Raw genomic sequence first — 20196 nt, 5'->3', positions numbered from 1 at the left:
GATCCAACCCAAGCCAAGCATCAACAATCTCCAAACCACCCCGTTTGCCCACCAAACCTACAAAATCCATTTTTGCAACTTGGTCCTCAATGGACCCACCCCACATCCAAAATCAATCAATCAGATCAATCCATCGATGGGCCTTGCATCGGACACGTGATATGATGTCCAATTTATGTAAGTGATTGAGTGAGTGAATTAGTGACACCTGTTGCTGATTGCCACGTTGAATCGGTTGGAGGCGATTGAAGTCGTTTCCAGGTTGCACTGCTGACTTGATAGACAAAGTTGATGTTTCCACCAATGAGATGTAGATTCGATCCATTATTATTGTCCATTCCAAATATTAATGATGCTCCATGTATACCTTTTTCAGACTCTTCAAAGCTTAGTGGAACGGGCTGTAGTATCTCAACCTTTTCCGTCTCCACATTGATCCTGAACAACACTTCATCCGAGCCCATATAGTAAACATTGCCTTGTATCGGATCGAAACATGCTCGTTCCACACCAGACGTGCACTTCAAGTCCACACATGACACCAGACTCTGTTCACTTATACTATTACTGATTGATCCTGAGCCTGATCCTGATCCTGATCCTTGAGAGTCTTTGAGTGATCCACCACCATTGTTTGAGTTGTCATTGTTGTTTGAGATTGTAGAGAGTATGTTGTTGGTGCTGAGATGGTACATGGCCAGGGTGGGATTGTTGGTGCCCTCGCGTCGATCATGCCATCCGCCAATGACAAAGAGGTGCGAGTCATGCCAGAAGGTGAATGCGTTGTAGAGTGGCTCGACAAGCTTGCCAACGTTTAGTATGAACTCGCCAGTGGACACGTCGAACCGGTCCACGCGGTCCAGACATCGTTGGTGACTGTAGCCGCCAGTCAGATGGATGTAGCGTTGTCCGTCGTAGCAGGCCGAGATGCCCATGCCGCCCGCCGACAATAGCCGGCGTGCAATGGGCTTCTCCCAGGCCTTGGCCTTGAGGTCGTAGACAAAGTAGTGGCTAGACTCGGCGTCGCCTCCAAACAAATAGATGCGATCGCCCGTGTTGACTGCCGACATGAAGGGGTTGGTGAAGGGCGTGAAGGAGCCGGGCGTGAACAGCTCGTGAGTCATGCGTGAGGTCCAGTCGTCTGTGGCCAGGTCGTAAATGTCAAAGGTGAGCGGGTGGAACTTGGGATAGTCGTAGCCGCCCAGCAGATAGATGCTGCTCAGACGGTATTGTGAATAGAGTTGTGAGCGTGGCGGTGTGGCCACTGACTGTGCACTCGAGAAGTCCACCTCGTACACATTCTTCAAGTCAGCCTTTAGCTTCTCCAACAATGACGCGTCGAATCCAAAGCCACACAATATATCCTCCTCGTCATTATCCGTCTCCAGAGCAAACTCTGCCGCTTCAAGTTTGAGCAGTTGTCTAAACACATTTGATGGGAGTGTTGTGATGTCCTTTTCCTTGTCCTTGTCCTTGTCATTGTCTTCGCCCACTACTTCTTGTAATCGGCTCGATTGAATAAAGTCTGTGATAGTCTGATGCTTGTCAACCAATGCTTTGAGTTGTTCAGCTGGCAATGACTGTAGACTTTGCGTTGTGTTTGATTGATCATGTTGGTCGAGGTCGCCATCACTGTCATCGTCTCGCCCGCCGTTGGTCAGCGATGACAAGTACTCTTGGTAGACAGAGTCATAGTCGGCGTGATAGAGATGATGATTCTCATCGCTGGCCACTGTGTAGGTGGGCGGCGTGGACATGGTAGAGGTCAGCTTGTCAATGTGACCAAGCAGCTCATCGAGTCGCGCCATGCTCTTGTCTCGTTGCTGTTGAAATGGCTTTGAAACCTTCTTCTCCTCCACCATGATAAAGTTGTACAGTTGTTCAAAGAATCGGTGTACCGATCGCTCTTGCTCTTCGTGATGACGTATCATTCCAACATGCTGTCTAACCAATGTCCAGATACGGTCGATGGCCGGACCCATATGTTCTTGATTACTCTGTCTAACCTTGTCCAACTCTGCATACTCATGACCCATATGATTATCCGAACATCGTTTACAAGTGAGTAGTCTACAAGATAGACAAATAGAGTCAACTTTACAATCACTATGTATATGACATCTATCTGTTGTTTCTATTGTTTCTGTTGTTTCTGTAGTTGTTGTTGATGTTGTTGATGTTCTATCCATCATGTGATCTTATATGAACGATTGAATGAATGAGTGGATGAATGAAGGAATGAACAAAGTGAGAGATACTATTGTCTTCAAATCTTGCGATTCTCCCACTTTCTCGAAACCCAACCCTAACCCTTACCCTTACCCTTACCCTTGCCCTAACCTGGTACATGTACAATATCCAACTTTGTTTAATAGATGATGATGATAATGAATGAATGAAAGAATGAGTGATTATAATTGTTGAGCGGAAACTGTGAACATGTCAGAGGTAAAGTCACCATTGAAGAATAGATTGACAATGGATTCACTGTAGAACAGACCAGGATGTGATTGTAACAATGTGGTCAAGTATGTTTGTAGTGATACCTGTCTACTCCTAATGACCTCGTTGGAGAATGACAACAACTTCTTGGATGGCAACACCAACAATAACTTCCTATCAACACTGCTTACCCTACGCAGCTTCTTATCAAGCAGCAAGAAGTTATTGTATCGTCTAAACACTGTCCATTCCGCAAAGCTTGTCTTTACCTGTATCTTGTATTCCTGTATATATAGTAAGTTAGTGAGTGTCTTGGACATCAATCAATCAATCAAACTTACAGTATGGGTACGTAAGTTACAACATCCTGTTATGGATATGGATAGATCCCAGGCGGGACCAGTCTTGGTGGATGGTCGCCACCCATTGATGTTGCTAAATATGACCATTGAGGCAGGCACTTGGGCCGGCTGTGTGGGAGGAGGAGACGCTGTAGTTGTAGTTGTTTGGATGTTGTTGACAATGTTATCCATTGTCTGTGTCTGATGTTGTGTCTGTTGTTGTTGTTGATGTTGATGATGATGGTGTTGATGTTGCTTGGATGGTGATCGCTTTCTTATGGACAAGTGTATCTTGCTCTTTGGTATATTACATTGAATTGGTCGCGACTGACTTGCAGGTGGCAGTGATAGTGTGGGGACGCTGTTGTTGGTGTTGGAGGAAGAGGAGGAGGAGGGAAGGTTGGATGATGTATGTGGCGCTGTGGTGGTGGTTGGTGGCGATGGCAACAGTTGTTGACCAAACTCAACCTTGACGCTTGGGAATGTTAGGAATGACTTGTTGTCGGAAGAACCATAGTATCCAATTGATCCACCGGCCATTGGCGAATAGGAGAATGATGTTGGTGTACTATTGTTGTCCAGGTTATTGTTGGTATTTGTGTTGGTGTTGTTTGTGTTGGTATTGGTACAGTTTGATAATGATGAATTATTGGATACCTCTCGCGAGGTGTTGTTGTTGTTGTTCTTGTTGCGATATTGTTGGTAATGATACAGTTTGGATTCAGTGTTGGGAGTGCGTCCACCACCAACTCCGTTGTTGCCAACAGGTTGGTAGTTGTGTAATGAATGGCCAAGGTCGATTGGTGAGAATGTGTTGAGGTCGCCTTGGAATGAGAGACGGATGCCAGCCGCTAAAAGTGCGATGACTTCATCACGATCATTGCCACAGAAATCAATGGCGTCCAAGATCACCGACACCTCAAGCTGCGGGAACATCTCGATTAGGTATACCTCGTCCTCGTCCCAGTCGCGGGGCGGACGCGGGGTGATGGTGGGCGTGTCGACCGACTCGCCAGCATAAATCACCTGCGTAGCGGCTGGTGCCGATTGATTAAAGTTGCGATGGTGATGTTCATTGGCTGCCCTCTTTAGTGGCGGCAGAGATTTGGAGGTTTGTTTACAGTGATCAGGTTGTTGGGCGTAGAGGCGCAGCAGGTCGAGCCATGCATTAAAGTCAGTCAAGTCCAACGCTTTGAACCTGAACACACGTGGTGCCGCTGCGCCAGACTGTAACAAACACGTAGCGCTCTCAATCACATCAAATACCAATATCTCGCCATCCGCTCCATCAGTCTGGAATGGTTCCACACTACTTCCATAAAGTACCAAATTGTCCCTGCATTCCAAGCTCTGTGTGTGTCATGTCAGTGGTTGGGGTTAGATTGATTGGTTGATTGGAATGATTCCAGTGTGTGATCACAAGATGTGGATGTTTGATTGATCGATAGTTACATTGATATTTGAATAATAGAGTATGTTTGGTGATACTAATACTACACGCTTATCTACAAAGAGGTCATGGTTGATGTGGTTGGACTCTTTGGAGTCCTTGGACAGGACACAAAGTGCCAACTGTCCACTATATATTATATTTGGTGATTGTGATGCCTGTGTTGTTGTCGTTGAAGTTGATGATATAATATCAAACTGATCAGCAATGTTGTTGTTGTTGTTGTTGTTGGAAGTAGTCGTAGTTGAAGTTGTAGTGTTGCAATACATTCATATCAACAATATATAACAAGTAACATTATACTATAACTATATTTGTTTGATTGATTAAAGTTTTGATTAAAGTGTTTAATTGACTAGATAGATATTGTTCAACAACAACACTTCCCTCCCTTGAGACACGTGGATACCTACTAGACCACCTAGGACTAGGTGATTGGTTGATCACAAACCTAATCCTACCTTTCCAAAGTCAATCCCACACACTTGTGCACAATGAGTTGAGTGCTGGTTTCAAATAATTGACCCCTGGGCCTATTGGAGGCCCACAAAACTTCTCATCCGATCATGAAAACGGGCCTTACAATCATCTTTCGGACCCTAAATCTGGAATCAGTGAGATTGAATGAATGGAAGTACATCAAAAGTTGTAACAGATACTATTTGTTTATGTTTGATTAAATGTTTCGCTAACTTCTCAACTTAACTAACTTTAAAATATAAGTTCATGTAATACATATATATCGGTTTGTCCACATTTGAAGTTAGACATCAAAGAAGTCGTGTGTATGTTGTTCAACAAACATACTAACTCATTCAAAACTATATCTATCAACCACCATTACAGCCGGATGTCTGATCATCCAACATAAGTTAAGTGTGTGGATCTGATCATATCATTAATGAATGATCACACAAATGAAGGACCGGGTGTTTATCAATCAATCAATAATGACATACACACACAAGGAATGATGATCATTTACACCAGTGGTTACAATGGGGATCTGTGCTTGTTGGTGATGACGACGGTTGATTGGTGATGGTAAAGATGGTCGGACAGATACAAGTCAAGATGATATAGTTATCACCATCAATCATCTCTGTATGTATGTGTGTCCCGGCCATCACCCCTCCACATTGTGTGATGATCAATCAATCAGATACACGAATTCATTCAATCACAAACACACTTACACACACACACACACACACAGACAGACACAATGTTACAGTGCAGGCGTTGATGATTGGTTAACTTCTGCACCGGTATGCATTGGCCAATGTATGGTGGCAGCCCTGTCGCCGTCAATCCCGGCGCGTCGCCAACGAACGGGTACACCAGACAACAAAACAATTTAATCAAACAATCAAACAAACAAAGAGACATGATGTAATGTATTGTATATGATGGTGATGTGATGATGATGACCCGTCCCATACATAATGCAATTATGTCAATGTTGTAATCAAGATAGATATGAGCTGGATGCATCTGCGCAACTCAGCTTCCACCTCAGCAAGCTTACTGTTCTTCCTCGACCTGCATTATTAGATTGACGTCAACCAACTCTCCGCTCCACACCACCACCATCACCTCTTAATCTGTGTAGTTGATTTCAGTTGTTGTTGTTGACTGGATATCAACCATCAAACGATCAGCACTCTATCCATCATCCATCCATCCATCATCCATCAATCAATCAAGTTGATCAAATTAATTAATCAATCAATCAATACCTAATTATATATAAATATAATATTTACATCATCATCATTAATAATTAATATTTATTGAGAAATGGACAGAGATAAATATCAAGTGCTAGGCCTGGACAAGGCAACAATGGAGGACCCACTTTATGATAGGATCCTAGGATGCATTTATGGTTCAGTGATTGGAGATGCATATGGTCTATGTAAGTGATCTTTATTTCCAAATTAGGAAATACCCATCAGTCATTAATAACAATGACACTTATTATTATTTTTTTAGCAACCGAGTTCTTAAATAAGGAACAAATTATGAAGGCTTATGGAAGTAGTGCTATACCTTTCCCAGGATTTATGAAGACTTCGCATAGTGCCAGATGGCCAAAGGGTGACTGGACTGATGAATCCGATCAAATGATCGTTGCTCTTGAGTCACTCATTGAATCTGGAGGCAAGGCCAACGAAATCAACTTTGCAAAGAGACTCCAGAAATGGTTGATCTCTGGATTCTCTGATCTAGGTGATACTTGTGGTATGTTTGATCATTCTGGAACTCCTCAATCAAAATACTAATATGTCCTTGGACCCTATTACTCAGGCTTGGGACTCAATGGTAGTTCAATCATTTTACAAGGCCAGTTCTTGAAGGATCCTTTCTTTGTTAGTGAGAAGAGTTGGATTACATCTGGAAGAAGATGTTCAAATAATGCTGCATTGTCACGTGCTATTGCTACTGGTTTGTTCTCGCATGATAATATGGAGACTGTCACATACAATGCCACATCAATGTGCAAGGCCACTCACTTTGATCCACGTTGCATCGTATCAAACATTGCCGTCAGCACTGCCATTGCCATACTGCTCACCAACGTGGAGACCAAGAGAACACCGAAAACACCCAATCGTAATGAAGAGGTCGATCATCTCATAGAGGAAGTTGTCAGCAAACTGGCCAGCACGATGACCACCATCCAAGAGCGTGCCGAGTTTGAAGAGATAATGTACAACACATCATTGGAGTCACTCAATCTCTCTGCTCCAGATTCTCTAAAGTATGTTTATTTTTTTCCCAATGTCACGTGACATTAATCAATCACGTGATCGATGATCACGTGACACCAACCAATCATGTGACTTATACTAATTATTCCTCGCACCCCTTTAGTTATGTTTTCAAGTCACTTGGAGCTGGTTTCTGGGGACTAAGGTCCAACCATTCTTTCAAGGATACCTTGAGTATGATTGTCAAGGAAGGTGGAGATGCCGATTGTAATGGATTCGTTTGTGGTGGATTGTTGGGAGCAAAGATTGGATATTCCAACCTGCCTAGAGACTGGCTGCACGCCCTCCCATACAAGGATTGGCTTGATATAAGAGTTGCCAAGATGATCGATCTCATAAAGAAGCAAAGATCCTAAGATCATCAAACAATCATTGTATCTAAACATAATAATAATAATAAATAATAAATCCCCCCATCCCCAAAAATAATAATATTTCCATTCTTAATTATGTTCCAGGATAAGTTGAAGGAGATTCTTTGATGTTGGTGCACTGGACAGCACTGAGTTGTAATCTACATTAAATAGGATTAATCCAAGATTCAAACCATCAATCTGAACAAGCCTGGATTTAACTAGATCATACTTTAAACTAGTCCCTATCTGCCTTGTTTTAAGATTGACGACAGATAAAGTAAAGCATGCTTCATTCATTCATACATTTATCTGTCACACCCCCAATGTACGCATAATCATGCGTCTGATCAGACAATTTATATCTGTCATATCGACATCCAGAGATATATATGTCGTCCAATCAACAATTGTCTGTGCATCACTCAATAAATCAATCAAACTATCAATAAGACAGGTGATTGAGAGTCAGTATTATTGTGCAGTTTGGTGTGTGATTGATCAATACTTATTTGTAGACACACCTATTATTTGTATTAATTCTTTTTAAAATCACATGTGATAATGTAATTATTACTGTATGTATCAGTGTGATTGTATGATTGTATATGTATTCAGTGATGATTGCCCATTGTTTACCACACCGTGTGATCACTGTATGATGATGTGGGAGTGGTTGTATTATTGTAGCCTGGGGTGATCGTGGATAAAAGTGGTAATGGAGGAGTTGATAGTTGTCATCGGGGCTACTATCTGAATGTCAATATCCCCCTTACTTATTAACTTCCTACTCTCTCAACACAACTCAACAACACACACATAATAACATTAAAGACGACGACGTAACACTGATCACTCATATTATCACACACACTAACTAACACGCACATACATTCAATTACTTGTTATGATCATATAACCAAACAAAGCAAGAAAACAGAAGGAGTGTGTTTGTTGTGTTATGTATATCCCCTATTACTACCTACCACCCAACACATGACCTGACCTGACCTGACTTGCTTGATCAACCAAGGGTCTACTTGACTGTTATTATTATTATTATTGATGTTGTTGTTATTGTTGCTTCTAAACATAACTCTCTATTAATATTATTATAACAAAGAACAACAACAAAGATAGACCTTTCACGCACTCAATCAAGTTCTCAAAAATATCACACACACTCTCGTCTTGTTGTTGGCACTGACAATCAGACGACAGACAACACACAATAATAACAAAAGATAGATAGATAGAGATAGATAGAGATAGATAGAATAGATAGACAACCAAGGGTTGTGACAAGTTTAGCTCTCTCCCAACTTTATTCGAACGAAGGGTTACTGCTACACTTTGCTGCTTCACTCACTCACTCAATTAAGACTTAACATTTGGAACATTTGGTCATTGCCATTGAACCTACTCTACACCCAAGACACTTAGAGTCACTCTATCCACTTTACACAATTCGAATTGACCAAGTCTTGTTCGAACAATACCTTTAAACTCAAATTTTAAATGATGGAGTCTACTCATTCAAACTCTGGCGATAGCTCATTCATGAGCAAATATGTAGGTCATTCAATGGAGTAGTATTATTCGAATAATTACTAATGATTATCATTTATACCATTAGCAAATAGGAGAGGCAATTGGAAAAGGTGCATTTGGAAAGGTTTATAAAGCATTGAATACAGAGACTGGTGATTTCTTTGCAGTCAAACAGATAGAGAAATCAATTATATCAGAGAAACAATTACCTGCCATCATTGTAAGTATTATCTCATACATTGGAAGATACATGGAAATTAACAATCAATCAATCAATCCATCACAATCAATCTCAACAATCAACAGCAAGAGTTAAAGTTGTTAAAAACTTTACAACATGTAAATATAGTCAAGTTCATCGAGTCTCATGAGACATCCAAGCATCTCTACTTTGCTCTCGAGTAAGTTGAACAATCACAATCTTGGAATGATTCCATGTGATCACCCACTCACACTAACTCACCCCACACAAACTTAGATTCATTGAAGGTGGATCATTGGCAAAGATTGCAAAGAGATATGGTAACTTCCAGGAACCATTACTGAGTCGGTACATCAGTCAGGTGTTGCGTGGAATAGAATATTTGCACGACAAGGGCGTAATACATAGAGATATTAAGAGCGATAATATATTGATCACCAAAGAGGGTGTGATCAAGCTGGCAGACTTTGGATCATGTACATACTCGGCATTGGATCGCAAGCTGACAGTGGTAGGCACACCATTTTGGATGGCGCCCGAGGTCATCCAGATGGACATGAACGCGCGTAGCACAGCCTGCGATATTTGGAGTCTGGGCTGCACGATCCTCGAGCTGCTGACGGGCTCGCCACCATATTGGGAGCTGGGCACAATGCCAGCAATGTTTGCCATGGTCAACAACCCGCATCCACCACTGCCCGCCAAAATATCGCCAGAGCTCAAGAAATTTTTGATGTCTTGCTTTGTCCGCGACATTAACAAGCGACCCACCGCCAGCCAGTTGCTCGACCATCCATGGATCAAGATGCATGCGCAGCAGCAGCAGGTCAAGGTGGTACTGCCCCCTCCAATGTCACAGATGGACGATGACAGCTCGCCCGATGAGCAAGAGGATGATAATGGTTCGCTCGATATGAGGGAGCGCGTGGCAGAGCTGGAAGCACAGCGCAAGGACATGACTCACACGATCCAGAAACTCAAGATACACTTTATACGCGCGATGCGAGAGAAGAAGTTAATGAGAGAGCTGATAGCTCAGTTGGTGCAGGAGCGTGATGGATATATGGTGGACCTGGGGCTGACCCCGCCTCCGCCCCCAAGCATCCTACAACAGACATCACATAGTTCGAGTGGTCATAATAGCATTGGCAAGACATCGCCCGTCGTGGACACGTCGACCACCGAGCTGCCAATGCCCGAGTCGCCCACAGCGTCTTCCAAACACGCTCGATCGTCATCCGTGCCAATCTCCCCACCTATCAAGATAGCATCGTCCTCGCCATCGCCACTCACATCTGGTCCATCATTGCAAAGCTCGAGCAGTCACAACAAGTCTTCATCAAACATACTATCTGCCGAGTTCTTCCAGCAACCAGCCATGTCCGCAGCGACCTCTGTCGACTCTGACAGTGAACACGAAGAGAATGGAGGTGTGGACCAAGGTGTACTGCTTACAACACTCAATGAACTACATCAACAGCAACAGCAACAAAAGGCCAGACGCACACCACCCCGTCTATCACGCGACAATGATCGTCCCGAGCACACATCAAACCCATCAGGTCTTGGCGGCTACCTCTCGAGCGAGACCAACGTCCACGTATATCAAGGTGTGGCTGTCGCTCCAACCAATGTCCATGTCAATGCATTCGCCAGCTCCCCATCTTTATACAATGTTGGCGGGTCACTCTCTGGCATTGGCGGCCCAACATCAACAACCAAGAAGTCACCCACCTCTAGTATCCTACAACGCGAGTCATCACACAAGTCACAGATCAATCAATACGTATCCTCACCTCTACAACAGAATGGTCACCGCAGCGAGAACAGCATATTGAATGGAGGTGGCAATAGTAGTGGATCACTCAACTCACCCAATGGTTCACGTAAAGGATCACAAAGTATCCCACCTCTGTCCATTGATCAAACGACATTATTATCATCAACATCATTATCATCATCATCATCGTCATCATCTGGCACTCATACATCAATAGCACCAGTAGAGTCTGTTGTGGTCAATGTTCAGCCACCAAGGATTGGAGATGAGTGCAAGGTCAAATGTGGAGATTGTTGGTATGATGCTTTGGTGGAGCTGGTCAGTGGCACATCGACCATCGTCATCACCATCAAGCCATTCAACATCAAACAAGAAGTATCCCAATCATCCATAACATTGGCTCCACTCCAATTCCCCGTTTCCACCAAGAAGAAGAGCAAGCTCAGCAGTATATTTAGTAGTGGTAGTAGTAGTAATAACGTTGTTGTTGGAAGTAGTATTAGTAGTGGTTTAAGCTCCAATAAATTGTAAATAAGATGGGTCAATCGATGGATGTCCGGTCCATCACTCGCCCACTCACTCAAACACACGCATTATTCCCCAACACGTTGGATGACTCTATTGATTTAAGATATATGTTATGATATAACCTTGAGAGTTGTCGACATTATTATTGTCTGTTAATTTAACCTCTAAAGGTATTTGATCAGGATGATGGGCTTGGACAAACAAACAAGCACGCAAGGCCCAACAAAAGTGTGCGCACGTGTTCTGTTTGAATGATGAGAGAGTGTGTTGATGTCAACCAATCACTTCGCTTTTTGGTGGGAGATGATGGGTAGTACTCTATCAGTCAGATCAGACGTAACACTTGGCATACACTTGATATTGGGAGAAAGAAGACTAAAGTAATCAGAATCAAAAGTATCTTCTTGATGCGAATAAAAATACACCCCCACCCACATAACGACACTCGCATCTAAGGGGCTTTGATCAGATACCCGACTTATTATTGTAGTGTGGGGAGTCAAGTCAGGTCAGTCTCATCTATAACTTTTGTCGACATCTTCATCCTTGCAGAGTATGCTGCTAAAGTATTGGTTGTTCAAGGCAGATGGTGCAAGCCCTCCAATCATTCAATCAACCTCTTTCAATCAATCATTCAAACTCCTACACCCTTGTAAATAATACACAAACAAACATTATATATACGTACACATTTACCAATGAAGTCATCATCATCATCGACATCATCATCAAAATTCTCACTACTTAGAAGGAGTCAATCAGTTGCATTCCAGAGTCCACCATTGGCAACAGTACAGTCTGCCAAGTTGGGCCAATCGGCATCAACCATCACACCCCTACCTACACAACCAGCATCCCAATCACAATCACACACACATCAAATGCAGCACCAATCACAAACATATCTACCGTCTGGCAAAATGACACCATTTGGCGAGATCACTGGTGAGATTGTAGACGAACCAAGGGAGATCAAACAGATGGAAAAGAGTATGGTCGAAACTAGGGCTTTGCTGACCGATCTGATCAAGACCTGCAAGGAAGCTCAAAAGAAGGGACTGTCAATGGTTGCCAGCGCCGAAGAATGGGGCCAATCATTGCCAAAGGATTACGAAAAGATCGTCAGCAGCACGCAAAAGTCCAAGCAGATTGGCAAACAACATCAGTATAGCCAGTCGGATGTGGAGACTCGCGTGGGCTTTGAGAAGGCCATGGAACAGTTTTCACAGTCCACCGCCAAGACGATGGAGTTTGAGAAGGAGTTTGGAGAGTGTGTCGTCGAGTCATTCATCAAGCCCGTGCAGGTCATTGTCAACAGGATCGATGAGCGCAAGACCCACAGGAAGAAGTATGACAAAGCTTACATGGAGTATGATTCACTTCTCAGCAAGATCAGGCATCAACAGAGTCAAAAGAAGATTGACATTCTAAAGTTATACACATACGAGCGCGATAAGAACAAAGCCTGCGCCAACTATAACACTGCCAAGGCTGATTACTTGGGTTTCCTCAGGAGCACTCTGGTATGATATATTGGGAGCGAGTCTGCCCATTTGGAAATGATTTTCACACTAACTCATTAATCATGGAATTATTCCAATCATACTTGATCAATCTAGGACTTGATGCACACTGAATTTGTCAATCTGTTGGCGAGCCATTTCGATGCGATTTATAAACTTGGACAGGATGCAACACAGGAGTTTGTAAATATTCAAGCGTATATAGAGTCGTTGCAATCATGGTGTTTGTCTGAGAAGGAATGCCATGTACAGGATATCCACGAGCTGAATCAACAGTATAACGACGACGTGGAACAGGACATAATAGACAAGTATATGCCTTTGGTAGAGCTGCTCACAGAGGAGCCATTTGGATTGTGGGCACACATGGCAGAGGTACGACGAACCGAACGATATCCAGTGCCACCAATGATTGGTGTGCCTGGACCCCTGCCGCCACCACCAGTCAGCGCCACGCCAATTGTAAATTTCATTCCGCCACTGGTGCGTCTGGTTGACTCGGCCGGCCACCTGTCCGAGTTCCTAACGGCGCTGGTTGTTCGTGACATGCCCAACGTATCCATGAGCATGGCCATGATGTTCCCGCACAACCCAATGGCTTGCGAACTTGTTGAAGAGATCGCCAGACACATTGCCACGCCATATCTCCGACATTTATTCGAGCCAACAATCAATCAAATCGTCAACTACCCTGAACACTATGACCCACTCACGCCCGAAGGTCTCGAAGCCCTCGTTCGTGAGTTCAACTCTACAATGGAGGCATTCAAGGATTCTGCCCAGTACCTTCCTCCGTAAGTCATCGCCAATGTTTGATTGTTGATTGATAGACCGGAATAGTTCCACTGACACAATCACAACAGGATATTCAAAAAGGCATCATTAGAGATACAGAAACAATTTGCGGCCAAGACATCATTGCCCGCATATCCACCGATTGGATGTTTGTTGTTTGGTCGCGTGTTTACACCGGCGTTGGCACGCCCACACTTGAGTAACCTATGCAACACGATACCATCCAGCACATCATTGGAAGCGTTGCACTTCTTATCGACAATGGTCTACAATGCAGGCTCCAATCAGATCTTCTTGAGAGGACCACAACACGTGAATGACGCTGTGGCCAAGTGGAAACCAATGATACGCGACTTCTTCCAAGAGGTGTTTGCCAACAAGGAGGACATGGCGGTGGAGTGGGAGCCCAAGCAAGCGCTGCGAACGACCTTTGCCACCGAGGTCATCACCATCCAATCATTCCTCAAGCAGCACTACCAGACCATTGCCAGTGCCATGTGTACCAAAGGAGAGAAAGAGCTCTGTCAGCAATTCGTCGTGGCACTCGGTCTACTAGAGGCTGAAGATGCGACCAACAGTGGCATCATACTCCAATCACTAGATGGATTTGTCCATGCATGATATATTATTACTTTAAAGATATTATGTTAATATTTAACAACGACTTTGTCAAAGTCTTGGACACCTTTGCAAGAGTGAAGAGTCGCGAGTTAACTTCCAAGAAGTCATTCAATTTGTTGTCGACACGCAACTCAAAGAGAGAGATAAACAGATGGATACTTTATCACATGTATTATTACTATCAATATTGGATCAATTGAATGATGAGTTTGATACCATCAACTTATGTCTTTCATGCAAGAGACTACTTTCAATCAGTGACAAACTGTTGCCCAATCTAACAATACTTGGTACAAAGTCTTTGGTGACCTTGCAACAATCAAGTGCCATTGTAACATCATCATCATCAAAGTCAATGACATTGACATTACACAGTGGAGATGATCAAACTGCTTTAAAGACAATGTCTTTGACAGAGTTGTTGATTGATGAGGACTGTGGAGAATATTCGATCGCTGCGGAGTCGCTACCTGAAACATTGACATCACTTTCACTGGCAGGTCAACATTTGAACAACACCTTTGTTAATGGTACAATACCTCATAATATATTAGAGTTGAGATTGGGTTGGGACTTCAACCAGATCATCGCCCCTGGTTTGCTGCCTCCCAACCTCCTCTCGCTTACCTTTGATCATGACTTCAATCAACCGCTACTACCTCATTCCCTGCCCAGCACACTCACCTGTCTTACATTTGGTCACTGTTACGATGTACCACTGGACAACAATCCATCTCCATTGCCCTCATCCCTAAAGACACTTACATTTGGCTTTAGGTATTGTCAGACTATTGATCCAAAGACTCTCCCACATGGCCTACATACTCTTACCTTTGGACATAATTTTAACCGAGCGATCATTAATGGGTCACTCCCAATCACACTCAATACATTGACCTTAGGATATCACTTTAGACAGACAATCACCTGGCTTCCATCGGAGCTATGTACACTTGTGATGGGCACTTCTTTCGCTTGTGGCCTGCCCGATGGTGTTCTACCTGCATCACTCACATCACTCACTCTGGGTAGCACGTACTACCGAGAGGGTACGGAGCAAGTCGTGTTCCCAGTTGGACTCAAACATCTCATACTTAGATCTGTAAACCAGATTGGAATGTACTCTTCACGTTTTCCACCGAACCTGGAATCAATCACTTTGAATCCCAAGTCATACCCACATCAAATCACTACAGTCCGGTTACCAAACCTAATGCTAGATTCATTCATAATGTATATCTATGTGATTGATCATAATGTAACAAGGACAATGTTGATCAAATCATTGATTAAATCAATGCCCAACATAAAGACATATCATTTTCATTCAAATGTTGGTGATTCAATACAAGTATGGCACATACGCAAGATGAACAACAGTTCCAATCAATATTTACAATGTATCCTTGAAGATCATGGAAAAGATACAAGAACAACTTGTATCATAAATCTTTAAATTAATTAATTATTCATAAATATTTATTTATTTATTATTTCCAGATCCAATTACCATGCTATTATAAATAATAGTAATAGATGGTAGAGATAATAAATTCATTTTTGTTGTTATTTGTTTGTAATTGTTGAAAATTCCAATCAAAGTTTGGGCTACTTTGTGCAATTGGTTTCAAACATTCATTCATTCATTCAATTCATTCATATATTTGTATTCATTTATTTATATTTATATATATTCGTTCATACATCAATGACATCAACTGATCTTGATGTAGAGGCACTCCTCGAAGCCTCTTTCAATAACTTTGCAAACAAGGTATGTTCACTCTCGTTCAATCAATCAATCATTAACAATTACTAATACTATTAACTATTATTTAGAAAGAGGCAGATACTGCAGACACTGCTACAGCAAGTACTGAACAACCAAATAACTCTGATCATGATGCAAAGAGAGTGTCAGAGGATAGAGATCGAGATGATAAAGTGAAAGAGAAGGATAAGGATAAGGATAAGGATAGAGATAGAGATAGAGATAGAGACAGAGGCGATAGAGGAGATAGAGACAGGGATAGGGATAGAGATAGAGACAGAGACAGAGGGGATAGAGATAGAGATGGATATAGGGACTACAGAGATAGAGACAGAGACTATCGTGATCGAGATAGAGACGGATATAGGGACTATCGCGATAGGGACTATAGGGATCGCGACTATAGGGACCGAGGCAGTCGTGGAGGAGATTACAGAGACAGGGACTATCGTGGTGACTATCGCGACAGAGACAGCTACAGGGACTACAGAGACAGGGACAGGGATTACCGCGGCGGCGGCGGTGGTGGCGACAGACGTGGTGGTCCACCACCCAGATTCGGGCCCTACGACAGACCGCCACCTCGTCGCTATGACAAGGGACCGGCACCCGTCGAGCCCGTCCTTCCCGAGTTGACACCAGAGGAGCAAGAAGAGTCTGACTCTAGGACCGTCTTTGTCTCTGGCCTCTCACCAAACATCAGCGACGCAGATCTCTACGAATTCTTTGGAGTCCTTGGTAAAGTGATCAAAGTCAGTCTAATCATTGATAAGATAACAAAGAAGCTTAAAGGGTATGTGTGACATTATTATGACAAAGTATAATGGATATCCAACCTAACTCATTCATTCAATCAATCAATCACTCAGTGTTGGATATGTAGAGTTTGAAAGCAAGGAACAGGTACCAAAGGCTGTGGCAATGAGCGGTCAAAAGGTACTCGCTCATACGATTAACATTCATCCAGTTCAACAAGAGAAGAAACCTCCTCCTCCGTATGTATCTTTGTAATCGTCGCTGCAGTTTACTATTCCCTACTAAACATCCCCTTTACCACTCTACTCTAGTCCAAAGATTATACTTCAACATCCACATCATCCTGTTGTGATGCCACCACCATCAACAGCAGGACCAAATAGATTGTATGTTGGCTTCTTGCATCAGGAGATCACAGAGGAGCAGTTGAGATCGGTCTTTTTGGCATTTGGTGAGCTGGACTTTGTAAAGACGCACACCAAGCCATCGACACGCGAACCAACCGGTATATACAAGTACGCCTTTGTGCAGTTCCGTTCGCCAGACGACGCCGCCAGAGCCCTCACGGCCAACGGCATGGAGGTAATGGGTAGACCCTTAAGGGTTGTATATGTAAACGATAGCAAGGACAAGCAGGACCCTGCCAACAGGGTCAACCGTCCAATGATGATGGGTGGTATTGCCAATACTAAAATGTCCTTGAACAACATCCCTAGTTCATACAATCATCAATCAATGGGATCACTTGATGAGGAAGGTAAGTGTCTTTATCTCCCAACCAACCAACCAACCAATCACTAATCATTATTCACCAATCAATCAATCAATATTATTTAGATGGAAGTGTTCCTCTCACTCCTCAGGAGCAAGCAATCCTGTCAGCTAAACTACAGGGTATTCATAATGTAGGTCCATCCCCTGTACATCCAGCAACGGCTGCAATGATGACACCTGGTGGAAACATGGCGTATGGAAACCCCAACATGGCGCCAGTGCATGGTGCTATTCCCGCTCATGTTCCACTGGTCCCACCGACACCGGTGGTCACATCGACATGCATGGTGCTCAAGAACATGTTTGATCCGGCCACAGAGACTGGTGAGAACTGGGAGACCGAGATCGAGAAGGACGTCGAGCTCGAGTGCTCCAACTATGGTAACATCATTCATATCCATTTAGAAAGAAACAGTCAAGGCTACATCTATCTCCGCTACGACAAGGTGGAGAGTGCAGCCTTGGCCATCAGCAAGCTCAACAGACGTTGGTTTGCCAGCAAGATGCTCACTGCCGAATCCATCCCAGAACCAACCTATCTTGCCAGATTCCCCAATGCCAAGCCTCAGGTCCATGTCCCATCACAAGCAGCCCAGCCCTAAATTACCTTTAGCGAATGGTGAGCCCATGTGTACTCATGCTTCATTAATCTCCCCTCCCTACCCTACCGTTCACTACCCTCTCGCCCTCATTGTAGAAGAAGAGCAATCAAATGAATCAAATCAAATCAATCAAAAATGACCCACTTATACAGTGTATACCATTCCATTCAATCCTTCTTGGATGTACCCATCTGCCTCTTATTGTCTAACAACTCCAACACACTCATTCAAACCATTATTAGCATATCATCATAGCTAGGTCCTGAACCATGTTTATCATTCATTTAGATTACCAGACTGGTCCCGGTCCATCACATCACATCACATCACATATTTAGGTCATACTATCTTATCATCCAAAGCTCCTCCAATGATATGGAGTGACAGGTATTGTTACAAATCTCTTTGCCCATGTTATTGTCTAACCTGTTGTGCACATCATAGGTATAACCTTTTAATGTACCAGACCATTGTCTGGACATCACTTTGATCAAAGTGATGATTGGAATATGAATGAAATGAGTGAGTTGAAAGAATAATAAATGAATGAATGATTGAATGAGTCCAACCTAGATACGTATAAATATGTTTATTGTCTTGATGATGGGTATGACTTGGAGAAATCCAACTCGTCAGACTTGAAATGTGCCTCACCAATCCTCTTTACATAGTCCACCAGGTTGCGGTGTGACTTTAGTGCAGCACCTGCTGGCGATTGAACAATCTCAAAGGTGAACTGTGCCAACATTGAGAACAAACTGATATCCACCAGGGACATCTCTTTACCGAGCAAGTAGGGTTTGTCTCCCAGACGACGTGCCAGGGCATCAAGGTCCTTTGCAGCGCGCTCATAAACCTCGTCTCTAGAGTATCTGGAAATTCCAACGCCGTACAACTGCTTGCTGGTGCCATTCGATGCAAAGCGCTTCACAATCACACTTATTGGGAATGGTACACTGGAGAATATGGCGTCAATATTGGTGGAGCAGTTGATTGGGTCCACCCATCTACTGTAGACTAGTGACCAGACGGCGGCATCATCAATGAATCTACGAAGCAGATGAGCATCAGCTGCCAAATCAGCATCATTAATCTCAAAGCCCTTGATATTGAACTTCTTGATCAAGTAGTGAATGATAATGTCAGAGTCCGAAACCACCTCTCCATCAAGTCTGATCCAAGGCTTCTTGTTTCTTGGACCCATGTCAAGGTTGTCTGTTGTCGAGTTGAGTTGAGATGTTAGTGATGGATGAACAGACTGGTCACTGGTCAATTGTCCATGAACTTACTGATAACCTTGAATGGGATGTTGGCGTGACGCAAGAAGAGAGACACCTTTAGCACGAATGGTGATATGTGTAGCAGTGGGAAGTCACCCTTGGGGAAGTCATAAAGGTATACAACACCTGGTTCATAGGTCTGAATAGGAGAGGGGGGTCAGTGATTGAGATAGATGGATGAGTAATTGGCCCTACATACGTGTTGCTTCTTGCCCCTTTTCAAAGCTCTTGTTGCCAACACAAGAGTCAAAGCCGAGAGGATGGCTACTCTGTAGTTGGAGACAAATGATATCACAGTGTTAACATGCTCCATTATTAATGTATGTATGTATGTATGAATGAATGAATGAATGGATGTAGTCTTCAAAGTCAACAACAACTGACGATTATAAATAGATAAAGTGATCAATACTATCTTTGGCATTAGAGGTCCACCCCATCAATCATTGTTGGTGGGGTAGACCATGGTCGTTCCATGATGGAACGTAGAAGGGTTCATGAATACTTGGAATCAGATGACATCGAACAGTTGTTGTTCATGATGATCCACAACGATTCCATAGACTGCCACATCATAATACGAATTGCAACAAGGTGTGTAAAGATATTGTACAAATGATTATTTATTTAGAGTATTATGTACATTGACATTG

The 20196-nt window shown here is 43.2% G+C and overlaps 7 protein-coding genes across 7 annotated transcripts; 4 read left to right on the top strand and 3 right to left on the bottom strand.

Annotated features, from left to right (window-relative positions):
• Nucleotides 1-173: 173 nt before the first annotated feature.
• Nucleotides 174-2036, bottom strand: SAMD00019534_000590 (hypothetical protein; the record flags this gene model as incomplete). Its single annotated transcript, XM_012903492.1, has 1 exon — nucleotides 174-2036. The coding sequence occupies one exon, from the start codon at nucleotides 2034-2036 to the stop codon at nucleotides 174-176; it is 1863 nt and encodes a 620-aa protein (XP_012758946.1).
• Nucleotides 2037-2411: 375 nt separating this feature from the next.
• Nucleotides 2412-4502, bottom strand: SAMD00019534_000580 (hypothetical protein; the record flags this gene model as incomplete). The annotated part of the gene is made up of 3 exons (XM_012903491.1): nucleotides 2412-2726; nucleotides 2784-4133; nucleotides 4236-4502. 3 exons carry the CDS (start codon nucleotides 4500-4502, stop codon nucleotides 2412-2414), a joined length of 1932 nt encoding a protein of 643 aa, XP_012758945.1.
• A 1531-nt stretch (nucleotides 4503-6033) lies between these two features.
• SAMD00019534_000570 (hypothetical protein) lies at nucleotides 6034-7363 on the top strand (the record flags this gene model as incomplete). Its single annotated transcript, XM_012903490.1, has 4 exons — nucleotides 6034-6151; nucleotides 6229-6477; nucleotides 6544-6997; nucleotides 7111-7363. The coding sequence occupies 4 exons, from the start codon at nucleotides 6034-6036 to the stop codon at nucleotides 7361-7363; spliced, it is 1074 nt and encodes a 357-aa protein (XP_012758944.1).
• Nucleotides 7364-8878: 1515 nt separating this feature from the next.
• On the top strand, nucleotides 8879-11424 carry SAMD00019534_000560 (hypothetical protein; the record flags this gene model as incomplete). The annotated part of the gene is made up of 4 exons (XM_012903489.1): nucleotides 8879-8932; nucleotides 8997-9131; nucleotides 9218-9312; nucleotides 9390-11424. 4 exons carry the CDS (start codon nucleotides 8879-8881, stop codon nucleotides 11422-11424), a joined length of 2319 nt encoding a protein of 772 aa, XP_012758943.1.
• A 917-nt stretch (nucleotides 11425-12341) lies between these two features.
• On the top strand, nucleotides 12342-14360 carry SAMD00019534_000550 (hypothetical protein; the record flags this gene model as incomplete). The annotated part of the gene is made up of 3 exons (XM_012903488.1): nucleotides 12342-12944; nucleotides 13041-13738; nucleotides 13808-14360. 3 exons carry the CDS (start codon nucleotides 12342-12344, stop codon nucleotides 14358-14360), a joined length of 1854 nt encoding a protein of 617 aa, XP_012758942.1.
• Nucleotides 14361-16068: 1708 nt separating this feature from the next.
• On the top strand, nucleotides 16069-18263 carry SAMD00019534_000540 (hypothetical protein; the record flags this gene model as incomplete). The annotated part of the gene is made up of 5 exons (XM_012903487.1): nucleotides 16069-16134; nucleotides 16200-16924; nucleotides 17001-17126; nucleotides 17199-17644; nucleotides 17725-18263. 5 exons carry the CDS (start codon nucleotides 16069-16071, stop codon nucleotides 18261-18263), a joined length of 1902 nt encoding a protein of 633 aa, XP_012758941.1.
• Nucleotides 18264-18852: 589 nt separating this feature from the next.
• On the bottom strand, nucleotides 18853-19856 carry SAMD00019534_000530 (hypothetical protein; the record flags this gene model as incomplete). Its single annotated transcript, XM_012903486.1, has 3 exons — nucleotides 18853-19478; nucleotides 19553-19682; nucleotides 19743-19856. 3 exons carry the CDS (start codon nucleotides 19854-19856, stop codon nucleotides 18853-18855), a joined length of 870 nt encoding a protein of 289 aa, XP_012758940.1.
• Nucleotides 19857-20196: the final 340 nt, after the last annotated feature.

This window comes from Acytostelium subglobosum (assembly GCF_000787575.1).
Source record: "Acytostelium subglobosum LB1 DNA, scaffold: scaffold1, whole genome shotgun sequence".
Classification (NCBI taxonomy): Eukaryota; Evosea; class Eumycetozoa; order Acytosteliales; family Acytosteliaceae; genus Acytostelium; species Acytostelium subglobosum.
This window is presented reverse-complemented; position numbering and strand designations above follow the sequence as displayed.